The 12557-nt window shown below is 38.1% G+C and overlaps 1 protein-coding gene across 2 annotated transcripts in view; it reads right to left on the bottom strand.

Moving 5' to 3' along the window:
* Window positions 1-1016: 1016 nt before the first annotated feature.
* Window positions 1017-12557, bottom strand: part of SH3BGRL2 (SH3 domain binding glutamate rich protein like 2) — a 56888-nt gene continuing 45347 nt past the window's right edge. For both annotated transcript variants that reach the window (XM_081095084.1, XM_081095085.1), the window contains exons 3-4: window positions 7508-7588; window positions 1017-4061 (exon numbers count right to left, since the gene is read on the bottom strand). In XM_081095084.1, coding sequence (XP_080951210.1) covers window positions 4050-4061; window positions 7508-7588 — 93 coding nt within the window. In that variant the 3' untranslated portion in view covers window positions 1017-4049. The remainder of the gene's footprint in view (window positions 4062-7507; window positions 7589-12557) is intronic.

Below are 12557 nucleotides of genomic sequence, written 5' to 3'. Positions count from 1 at the left end.
TGGTCACAGGCATATAGGGGTTTCTTTGTTACACTTTACATTTTAGTGAGTACATGTGTATTTCCTGTGTGTGTGGAGGCATCTATGTTCCACTGCATGTACGAAATAATTTTACATTGGAGTGGCCGTAACAAACACAGGCAAGGATTATACATCATGTTTCAGATGATGCCCGTTGCCTGGAGTGCAACTCCCTCAGCTCAACTCTGCATTCACCACTGGGCTGTCGCTGCAGCTTTCCTCTGTTTCTCTCATCCTTGGGGGTGGAGACTTGCCCTGCTTAGACAGTACCCGTAACATTCTGAGGCCTCCACGCCTGCTGATCGAGAGGATGACCAAACTAACCTGACCTGCATTTCTAGAAGAACTAGGAAAACTTTGAAAGTCAGGGTTACAAAGAGGGTGGCTTATTTGGCTTCATGATTTAGCACATTCTGCAAACTTACAGCCTGTTCTCTATTATCTCCTCCTTTCCCCTCCCTCTGTCTTGGTGTTTAAGGTTTGAAATAGTTTGGTGATGAGATCAGCTTCAGACACTGCCTTCAGAAATGCTTTCTTCTGCTTTCAGAGGTGGCTGCATCAAAGGGGGCCCCTCTATTAAAGGTGGCAGCTACACTGTACTTGTTTTCTACCTCCAATCAGAGGAACAAATCCACCAGCCAGGGCTTCAGTGTACTCAGGAAACCAATCCTCTATTAAGCCAACCAAGGGACCAAGTGATGTAACGCCATCCTTGGTCCCAGTTGCTGTCTGAGATGATTCTGATGACTTAGATGGTCACCTCCCATCACACACACACACACACACACACACACACACACACACACACACACACCCCAGCATGTGCATCTCCTCAAATGGTCAAACGATATGTCTACATTTTTATAACTAATCTGCAGATATGGGGCTCATGGATGAGAGTGGAAACCCAGCATCCTAAATAAACAGGAAGGTTTCAACCAAACATGAAACTAACATTAGAAAAGGTGTAAGAAAGGGAACAAACACTCAATTTTCAGAATATGTGTTTTCTGGAATTTATTTCTTTTTAATGTTGAATATAAAATCTGAGATTTCACCAATGCCTTTAGGGACAAATGCATACAAATTGAAATCTAAAAATAACAATTATGCAGATCAAAGTGGCCCTGACACTTAAGAAAAGCTGCTAAATGAAAAGCATTTCTAGGAAAAGCAAAACCCTCTGTAGCAAAATCAAATTTTAAAAAACCAAAACAAACAAACAAAAAAGAGACTTTGGTACCTTTCAATAACAGGAAAAAATAGGTTTAGTTCATATAAATCCATGTAATACAAAAACATCTATGTGGGAATGTTGAATAAATCTATAAAACAGAAACAAATCTAAAATATATTAAAGTCTGAGAAAAAAAATCTTCCTTTTCTGCTCTTTGATATTTAAGAGAACACCAGAATTTGGAGGGGAAAAAAACAAAAAACAACACACAAATTTTTCCCCAACAAAATTTCCTTCTGGTCTGCATATACCGTATACACCTAGCAGGATGGCACTGTGTATTGTATCTAATTTTAAAATGGCATACTCTGATTTCTGGCAGCACATTTCCTTTGTCCCAACAAGCCTTCTACAGGATATAAAAATCCTGTCTTGAAATGCCCTTGACATTACCTCTAAGCCTGCAATCCCCACCCATTTCTTTCCTAGGCTTTGAAGACTGTGATTATCTAAATCTAAAGGCAGCTAGTTCAAGAAGGGAACATGTAAACCATTACATGTTTGAAATTCAGCTGGTAAAATAGTACAAGTAAGGACCCAATATTTTCTGAAGACAGTGTGGTTCCACAGGGCAATCCCTCAGTACTTTGCAGAGCCTGGGTGCTGCGGGGCCGCATTAACGCCACACAGTGTGCTTCCAGCTCGCACAAAACAAGTACAGCCGAGGCTGGTCTCTTATTTCTTTGCACTGACCCAAAAAGAAAAAAATAAGGTAGGGCGAGGAGTAGACGGTGTGTAACTGTGACAGTGATTTAGCACTACTATCCGTCTGTTTAGAGGAACTGCACTGGGCCTACAGTAGCCGTAGTAATTCCAAAATTTTAAGACAAATCTACGTAGCTTTCCCTGTCTGGCAATGATTGTACTGAACCTGTAACCCCAGAATTTAACTTACAAAGTCTCAATCTTAACAAGTTGGTTTTGGGTGCGCACTGGCAAGAGGTGACAATATAAATTAGATCATTGCAACATTAAAATGTTTTTAATTGCTGTAGCTTAAAAAGGAATTCTAAGTCTTGTCAGAAGACTCACATACTCAAACACAATATCCAGTTAAAAAAAAAAAAAATCCTGGATAGTCCCTGGGATTTATCAAATGGATTTGGCCTAGATCTTCTTTAATGCCAACTAAGCAGTAATACCCATGATTTCACAACAGCTTTTCTTGGAGAGGAAACTGGGGGTCGTGTACGTGTTCCAGTCCAGCAGAAATCTGTGGCATGCTTTTCTTCTGATTGCAGTGCTGGGCTACAAATCTGTCCAGGATTTTAGCTTTTGCATTCAACACGTCCACATTTAGCAAGTTGGAGGGTGAGAGAACATATGTGATAGGGCTTTAATTCTTCTGTTCTTTCAATTTCTTATAAATGCCCTGCTCAGAATCTAAACGGAAGGTCCAGCATCAGGATGCTGAGAATAGCGGAATATTTTAGGTAGCCTGCTGGTAATAACGTCCTATTCAAGACTCTTCTCATGTTTGGCAACTAAAAACTCTAAAAAATGTAAGCAGGAACAAGGATGTGAAAAAGTAGCCTCTGCCCTAATAAAATAGACATGTTTAGTGTTTATCAGCATGCACTCCAAAGATTTTGCATGCCAAGTACAATTCCGATTTATCCCCAGCAGCCCCTTTCTCATATATGCTGCTCTGGAAACTCACTGAGCTCATATATGGCATAAGAACATGTATGTACATTACTCTGAAAAATCCGAGACTGTGCATTGGCCAGAAATATGAACTAGTAAAGTTAAAGAACCAAGGGAAAGTAAGGCAGAAAAAAAAGAATTGTGCAGCAATATTAGCATCTTTTAATATGCCTTATCAAGGGTTCACAAAGTATATCTAACCAAGATCTTCCTTACTCAAAAAAATATAATCCCTTCACAAAATAGAATAAGCAGCTGTTAGTCAGGGTAGCTCCATTTAAAAATATATGTGCACTTATGTGTAAGTTGCTAGAGCTGAAAATGCCTTCAGATATGAGTCAAGTACTTTTCCTATAAATTTACTATCTAATTAGTGCACCTCTTAAAATATACTTTTAAACAGTTTCGTGCATTTAGGTGAAAATTTCCTCTTGCAAGAGATAAAGAAGCATCTATTTTCCAAAATAGCGATTATTTTCACTCATGTAATTTGATTCTGATCACACAATAGTTGCAACAGTGATTTTTGGAAACATCTGTGGGTGCTTAGAGGATTTATGGGGGTAAGAGTTTACATTACCAAAAGGAGCCTAGAACATCCAACTTTTTCTGTAGGTGTTATTACAAAGCACTGAAAGTGACATTTGTGATTTTGCAGCGAAAATCTTAATTCCTTGTCAACCAACATTTCTTTTTTTTTTCTTTCTCATCAGAAGACTCTTATATCCTGGCAGACTAATTTAAGGATACAACCCAGGCAGCTTAAAGAGAAGAAGGTCTTGAGCAATAGTGGCATCAGCTACAACCTAGGACAGATCCAACATTTTCTCTCTGATGGTGCCACTCACTTATCTTTCAGTCATTAAGGAAGCACACCTGTAACAGGTTATAGTACCTCCAGGTGAGTGAGGCAACTGCAGGCAATTCTGAAAATAAGAAAAAACCCACCACAGTTCTGATTTGGTTTAAAGTGATCATGCAATCCCATTATACCCATGTCTTCCAAGAACACCTTTTCCAAATGCAAGCAAAGTTACTGATGATGCATGTGGCTTTTGTCACAGTGATGCATTAGGTAAGCAGGTGTGCGCTGAGTACCGGGGGCGCTCCAAAATGCATCTCCATCATCTTCCACTTGTCTTCTCTAAGGTTCTGCCTATTTATTAATAATAATTAAAAACAGTCAGTCATTGCACTGTGTTGACAACAAAATGCATCCTGACAGTAATATTTTAAATATCAGGAACAAAGAAGTTGGGAATCACAATAAATCACCCCTGCGTGATTGATAAGAACAAATCCTGAACAGTGGTTCTCAACCTTGGCTGCACATTAGAATCACCTGGGAATCTTTTTTAAAATCCTGATTTCTGGGCCTCAGCCTCTGGAAATTCTGTTTCTTTATTATGGGGTGGGGCCACAACATTAGTAACAAAGAAACAGAATTTCTGGAGGATGAGGCCCAGAAATCAGGATTTTAAAAAGATTCCCAGGTGATTCTAATGTGCAGCCAAGGTTGAGAACCACTGGTTTAGGATAAGAGGCCAGATTTAAATCTCACACACCTGACCTGCCCAATATAAAAGTGAAGAGAAAGCCATGTTTCAACAACTATAGAGGCCCCTCTCAGAGGTTCCATTCACACCTGGGTGAGCAGGGTGTGTGTGGCTCCCCCCGCTCGGGGGCCTGTGGAGAGTGAAGAACAGCGCTGTATGGCCATGCCTCTTGCTGCCCCAATCCCCAGGAGGGCTCTGTGCTTCAACCACCAAACAGATACCTGGCATGGAGGGCCTCCGCCCTGCTCCCGCTCTGGTTGGTCAGTGCCCAGGGTCTACCAGTTGTTATCACCCCCTGAAAGGCATGGAGCTCTGAAATCAGAAACTTCTCCAGTCCCTGCTGTGAGTCTATTAAAATAACAAACTTGATGGGCCAAACACTGCTGGCTCCCGCTGGTCAGAGAAGAAAGTGGGTTTCCCCAGGGTTTCCATGCCTTTCAACTTCTCCAGAAGAGTGGGAATCTGTTATTTTAAATATTAACAACTCATTTAAATTCTTTTAAAAGTCTTATGCAGACAAACACATCCTAAAGGCCACCACTGCGGGACCTCCACCTTCCTCTGCCTCCCACCTCGTCTACTTTTGAGAACTGCCCGCTGCACCTGTGCCTGTTGAGCCATCAATGTTCTTTTCCTGCCATATCTCTCTTCTGTCTCCTCACTGTGGAAGAGCAATTACAGATGCTAATGGTGCCTTTCTGTATTCCCTGGCAGGCTTTCTAGGCCTGTGTTTTATGTGTGTATACTGTAGAGAGGGTAGGGAAGGAGATGAGAAAAGAGGGCTACCATCTTTTACTGCATGACACCTGTGAATGCTCTCAGGCCTTATAGACTGTATAATGAATTACCACCAAGGTAAAATATAAGTAACTAGAAAGGAGGGAAATGCTGAACTGCTCTTAAAGATACTCCTATTTCTTCTCTCCCATGAAGATGAATGTAGTATGAATCGTTTAAACCCTTCTGGCCCCAAATGGTTCATGTCACCCTGGCCAGTATGGTTCAGTTCATTGGAACATCACCAAAAAGGTTGTGGGTTCAATTCTCTGTCAGGGCACATATCCAGGTTGCAGGTTCAATGCCTGGTCAGGGCTTGTATGAGAGGCAACAGATAGATGTTTCTCTCTTATATCAGTGTTTTCCTCTCTTTTCTTTCTCCCTCTCTCTAAATACCAAACTCTGCACCATGGGTTTTCCACTCTGGTTCCATGTGCTCCTGCTCAGGCACCTGAACATGGTGGGCTGAATGGGTGGGGATGCCCCGAGCCCTCACTGCCTTTGGAATGGTCTGCTGAAAACAAGTAAAGGTCAATGGCCTCAAGACCAACTTTAATACTATGACCGCAAGTCATGTGAGAATGCTTCTTTTATCACACGTTTCTTGAGAAATTTCTGAGAAGAATAAATATTTTTAAAGAGTAGAACAGTCAGCCTAAAGAGTGCCTAAGGAATCGAAATCATCGGGGAAAATAAGAGCAAAGAAGGCAAGCACACGGTATTTTTTAAAAAAAGGCTTTTGCATGGACAGTGATGCCCATTGGATTTATGCATCCATTAGATCACTCCCACCCTATTTTCCAGTTCTTTGAAGATACATCTGGATTGTTTAATAACCTTTGGATAAAACAGGTTATAAAATACTAGTTTTTCTAACAAGTATTCCAGTGTTCCACCTTTATAAAAATAGTCTTAAGAACCTTTTAATATTATACGTGTGGGTTTTGCCTGTTTAAAATATGCGCATGGAAACCACCCACTACCATCTGTGGACTTACTGATGCAAAAACAAAAGAAGATTTCCCATCAGCTATAAACTACAAGTGCTGGTGTATAATTTATATTATTGATAGTCGCTGCCTTCCTCCCACAGGTGTTCCAGAAATGGTGCAATCCTAGGCAGCTTCAAAAGACCTATTACTTACAGACATCAAAGTTGCCAATAATGCACTTCTATTTCAATTCAGTGTTAAAAATGACACTTTAGAACTCAGTCTCATTGAAATACAGTAAAAACTTCAATTGCTGGGTATATAAAGATTTCAAGGAAATACACCAAAATGTTAATGTGGTTATCTCTAGGTGGTGGGCTAACAGTTGATTTTTATTTTCTATCCAACACATTTTTGTATGTTCCCAATTTTTCTAAACGAGCCTAAGCTACTTTCATAATCAGAATAAAACCAGTGTCACCCTGGCTAGTGTGGCTCAGTTCATTGGAACATCATCCCATACAAAAAGGCTGTGGGTTCAATTCTCTGTCAGGGCACATATCCAGGTTGCAGGTTCAATCCCTGGTCAGGCCTTGTATGGGAGGCAATGGATTGATGTTTCTCTCTGATGTCAGTGTTTCCCTTTCTTCTCTCTCTCCCTCTCTCTAAATATCAATAAAATAAAATTAAAAAACATTGTCTTTAAAAGGGGAAATAATAAAAATATCACCTTATTTAATGAGGAAATGCTATTTTTTATTTTGAAAGTGAACCCATGTGCTTCACAAAGTTGTGGTAATATACATCATTTCTACACCTAAATATTAAAAACCTTGAGCCGTTTGTTCTCTAAAAGACTTATGACACAATAAAGCAGCTTTGAAAACATTTTGATTAGTTTAAGAATTGTAGGGTTTTTTCAAGGTTGACTACTTGTTAATGCAGACCATCTCTCTTTTAAATTAAATGAATTAAACATGCAAAAGACCTTAAAAATATGGCTTTGATGCTACAATTTAAAAAAACAAAGTATTGTAAGCTTGCACTTTAAAATAGAAAGTACCTACTACTTTTTGCTATCAAATTCTTCTTGGAAGAAGGGGAAATAAATTATAAATAAATTAAGTTATAAATAAAAAACAAACTAATATACAGAAGCAATTGAACACTGAAATGAAAAAAAAATACTAGGCTTCTTTTTGTGTTTTTACACTGGGCACTCTCTAATTATGCATATTTAGGGTATATATGCATTCCTCTAACACGTTTAACTTCAATTGAGAACAATTAAGAACAACTGAAGAAAAACAAATTTTAAAATGCAAAGATGTACCTACCTTTGATGCCAACCGTGATTTCAGGCCTAAGAATGAAAAGACTGTGTTGCTTTCCTTTGATTCAAAGAAACTGTCATAATCCTAGAAAAAAAAAGGGGGGGGGGGAGAGAAAATAAACAAAAGCAAACAATTATCTTTGTATTTGGTGCTTTGGGCAAATTTTTTTTAGAGAGACTGCTTTCTTCCCTTTTTTTTTTTTTAAATGTTTTTATTTATTTTAGAGAGAAAGGAAGGGAGAGATAGAAAAACATCAATTAGCTGCTGACTGGGGATTGAGCCCACAACCTGGACATGTGCCCTGACTGGCATTGAACTGGTGACCTTTCAGTGCACAGGAAAATGATCAACTGACCAACTAAGCCACACTGGCCAGGGCTTGACAAATTCTTTGCAATTAAAAATAATTTTTTTCCTTTATTGATTTTTAGAGAAAGAGGAATGGAAAGGGATAGAAACACAGATGAGAGAAAAACATCATTGATCAGCTGTCTCCTGCACTCCCTCTGCTGGGGATCAAGTCTACAACCCAGGCATGTGCCCTGATTGGGAATTGGGAATCTAACCAGTGACCTCTTGATTCCTGGATCGATGCTCAACTGCTGAGCCACACCAGCCCAGCCAGGCACACAAATTCTTCATGAAAATAAAAAACGTACCATTGCTCCATCCAGGTCAGGGAAGAGCTATATAAATCTACTAATTTGTCCTGCTTAAGCCTAAAAATTTCTTTGAGTATGATGATAAATGTAACAAGTTTTTAATCCAAAGCCTGTGACAGGATTAAAACATAAAACAATGACAACAGAAATGAAATTGGAACACACTTCCTTTCCTTTGTGGGCCAAACTAACATTTATTTGTGTGAAACCACTGTGACCTCAGATTTTATTCTAGCACTTCAATATGGAAGGCTGCCTCCCAATTCTACTATTGATAGGCTGTTATCTAGGGCTTTTAAAAAATATATCACCGGGTGAACAGAAACCTGTACTAGTAAAGGTCTCCATGTGTCAATGTGAGCGCTTCTATTCTGCCTTTGAAGTCCACATTCTTAAAGAATGTGTCTTCAGAGAGAATAAAAAGATCAAATAAAAACTAGAGAAAACTATATTCTCTATGACATTTACCTTTGCCTCAGAAGCAGAATCATTTTTCTCTTCCTACTTTCACAAAAGAAACCATTAAGGAATTCTGGTCAATAAGTTCTTCAATTGATTCTTTTCAAAAGTTTTCATATGTAATACTACACAGTTTCTAAGTTGATATAAAGCAGTTTTAAAATTTGGTAGAAGTCCCTTTTGATAACTACCCTGAGAGTAAATACTGTAAGCAGACAAGGATCAGAATCATTTTTAGGCATTCCCTTTGTGGGAGGCGCCTTACGATCAATCCATCATCGGCCCACCAGGTTGGAGACTGGCTCAGAGAAAGAAAAAAAAATGTTGCCCAAGTTTGACAGCTAATACATGAGCTGAGATTTGGGCCCAATTCCATTGATGTTGTAACATGTTTTTTGTACTCTATGAAGCTTCTTACCCAAGAGGGAACCAAGTGTGGGGCACTCTGTAAATGAGTCACTGAACGCTAATGAATGATCCACTGCTATGCTGAACAAGTGGCATCACAGATACTGTTGAAACCTATCTAGGAATCTAAATGAGAGTTGACTTGTGGAGATCTGCTTCTTGCAAAGCATGCCTCAGTTGATGGAAAATCTGAATTATTTGACTCCATGTAGAGACTCTCTTGTACAAATGTTTCAGCAGGGTGAGGTTGGAGTTGAGTTTCAAAATGTGAAGTTTGAGAAATTATACAAGATACCCAAGTGAAGATTATTAGCGGAGCAGTGACTACAGAATTACAGATTTTGTAGAATTTTATGAAAAATTTTACAATTTTTATAAGAAAACTATGTCACAAATAATGCAAGTCTACATTTGATGTGGAATTTAGGCAACATACCATTAACTGAAAATGTTACAAATATTCTTTATAACAAAGATATTTCCAAACAGTTGAGTGACACTTCACTGAGTTCAGGAAATAATCCTGTTCAATATATATAGGGTGTCCCCCAAAAATATATACACACTTCTACAGAAATTAATAACTTTTTTGTCAACGCCTGTTTTCAAACTCATGACCTTCTGGTCCAGGCACTGCTGATAATTCGAAGCAATGGAATCACAAACATCAAGAATCATTTCATTCAGTATTTGTGTGCCCTCAATCTGTCAACTGTTGCTGGTTTTGTACCATAAGCTTTATTTATTATGTATCCCCATAAAAAAGTCTAGTGGATAAATTTTCTTTGTTCAAAGCTTAGCCTAGCTTCATCCATTACTTCAAATTAGATAAACCTGAAAAGGAGTGAAAATTAAGTGAGTTATCAGTTGTTGAAGTGAGTATACTTTTTTGGGGAGACACCCTTTGAATAATTATAAAGGCAGTGTTTGTATTTGAACTGTGTTTTCAAACTTCCAGTAGGATGAATTTCCTTTGTTCAAAGCCTAGTCTGGCTGAAAAGAAAGAACATCAATTGAGCTATCAGTTGTTAAAGTGTGTATACATGTTTTGGGGACACCCTGTATATTCTCTAGCTGATCATTTATTGCATATTTAATGTGGGAACAAGAGGGAGACGGCTAAACTACAGCCAGATTTATCTCATCCTTTTAGATATCCACCATACAAAAACTGGTGTACTAGTATTTGTTCCTCCCCCTACCATATTCGGCCACTATTCAGTCTAAATTCTTTCCCTAGAGAATATCATTTAGAGCCATGGCCCTAATTAAAGTCACATCTTTAGCTCTGATTTCTCCTCTCAGTTCTGGTTCTATATAATAACTAACTCTTCACAGACTCTTAAACATAAGGGATTTACATCACAATTCATGATCTTCCTGGCACACCACAAGATGGGCCTCTAAGAAAATGGCACCGTCATCTAATGGGCTCTACCACATCAGAAATCAAGGTACCACAGGACTCCTCCCTTTCCTCAGCTAACAACTATCTTACATGTTCCTTTAACCTCTCCATTTCCACATCCATTTCATCGCCCTAATTGAAGCTAGATTTCTGCAGTAGCACCTCAATTTATCAACCCTTCTCCAATATAACCTATTTCTACCCCATCATTCTCAGGTGAAGATAGACTGCTCTTTTAAAAATGAGATGATGATCATATTGCCCTCTTCTTAAATTCTTTCCCTCAAAGCTTCTCAGTATCCTTACAATACAGATTAAAATTCTTAACATGGCTTAAAAGGCAGTATGTGGCCCTGACTTAGTCAAGACTGAGGAGAAGAGGGGTCTTGTATTACCATGTACCAACAACTATCTAGTTCACAGATTCTGAATGGTATATATGCTCAGGGAACTATATCTGTGGTGTCCTGCAGTCTCCGGAGTTATATGATCTTGATCAACTCATTTAACCTCCTCACACTATTACCTCCTTTCTGCATCAGATACTAGCGAAATCCCTTAAAGCCTCATGATTCTATGAAATGATGGAGCATTCAGCGGAGTTGCTCTTAAATGGGCTGTTAGTTGTGTCTAGGGGTAAAGTCACCCAAATATTCTGGTTACTAAAGATACCTATTTGAAAATTTTGCCTCTCTCTGATTTAACTGAACAGGAAAAGGAAGAGAAAATAGTGGGAGAGAAAACATTAGGACTAGTGACTCAGTCGTCAAAATGCTATCCCTGTTTTGAATTTTGAAAGGCCTTTTTACCCTTCTACTTGATTAATAATCTCTGATGGTCAGTGTGAAATGCAGGAATGAAAAAACGAATAATGTAAGAAATAAAAAATGAGAAACAATGCCTGACTCAATCTCTATAAATGTAGTATGAATTTTACTTTAAAAGACTGAAATGCTAACATGAAAATATCTTGCGTGCAACAGATCAAAAGGCAAGTTACCATGAAAATGTGTATAATTCAGGTTTCATTGTTTATGTTAAAAATCTTAATTTAAAAATAGTTACAGTTCTTCAAATCATAAAACTGGAAATAAGGTCAACTCTCACAAAACACTCTTCATACATAAAACAGGACATGTAAAATCTATACATGTAGAGAAAATATGTAACTTTATAAAGAATCCATTTAACATTCAATCAAAACTATTCTCGCCCTGGCCGGTTTGGCTCAGTGGATAGAGCATCGGCCTGCGGACTCAAGGGTCCCAGGTTCGATTCCAGTCAAGGGCATGAACCTTAGTTGCGGGCACATCCCCAGTGGGGAGTGTGCAGGAGGCAGATGATCGATGTTTCTAACTCTCTATCCCTCTCCCTTCCTCTCTGTAAAAAATTAATAAATTAAAAAAAAACTATTCTCTACAAAACTATAAATTTTAGTTACCAAAAAAAGTATTTAGAAATTTCAATTTAGAAATCTCAGAAGGGCAACATTTCTCATTTAGATTTTTAAATAATCCTCTTTAACTGTATCTCTGTCATTAATATTGTAAGTATTATTTTTATTTTAAGAACTTTTAACGCACTACTACATAACTATAGCTAGGGGGCGGGCTTCTTACCTTAATACTGAATTGGATCCTCCCAAGAGTTTAGAAATTGTCACTTAAGGTAATTAACTCCTTCCAAGTGACAAATGTAAAATTTGGTAATTAACTTTAAAAGCAGAATAATTTAATGAAATAATTTTTAAACGTCAATGTTAGAAAAGTACCTAACACACTAGGTTACCAATAATACTTGTCAAGTGGATGAATTAGCTATCTGCTAATTAATGTCTGATGTGCCATGTTTTAGATAATCTCATGCTACATGGTAACATGATTTGAATAAATACTATTTCTACTCTATTAATTACAGGTTTTAAAGAATTATGTACACAATTTACTTTCTGACATTCAAAAGCTTTTGAGTGGTCTGATGGATCTCAAAGTGTAAAAAGTTAAATTACTTTCCTTGTCATGTTTAGGCAAAGAGTATGTGATTGATAATTTAAAATCTAGGATTTTTGAATAGTTAATACCTCCTTCCAGATATAATAAACAGCATGATGTGAAAT

Source organism: Myotis nattereri (assembly GCF_964212035.1).
Source record: "Myotis nattereri genome assembly, chromosome: 6".
Lineage (NCBI taxonomy): Eukaryota > Metazoa > Chordata > Mammalia > Chiroptera > Vespertilionidae > Myotis > Myotis nattereri.
Note: the sequence above shows the minus strand (reverse complement) of the source record. Positions and strands in the feature narration are given on the sequence as shown.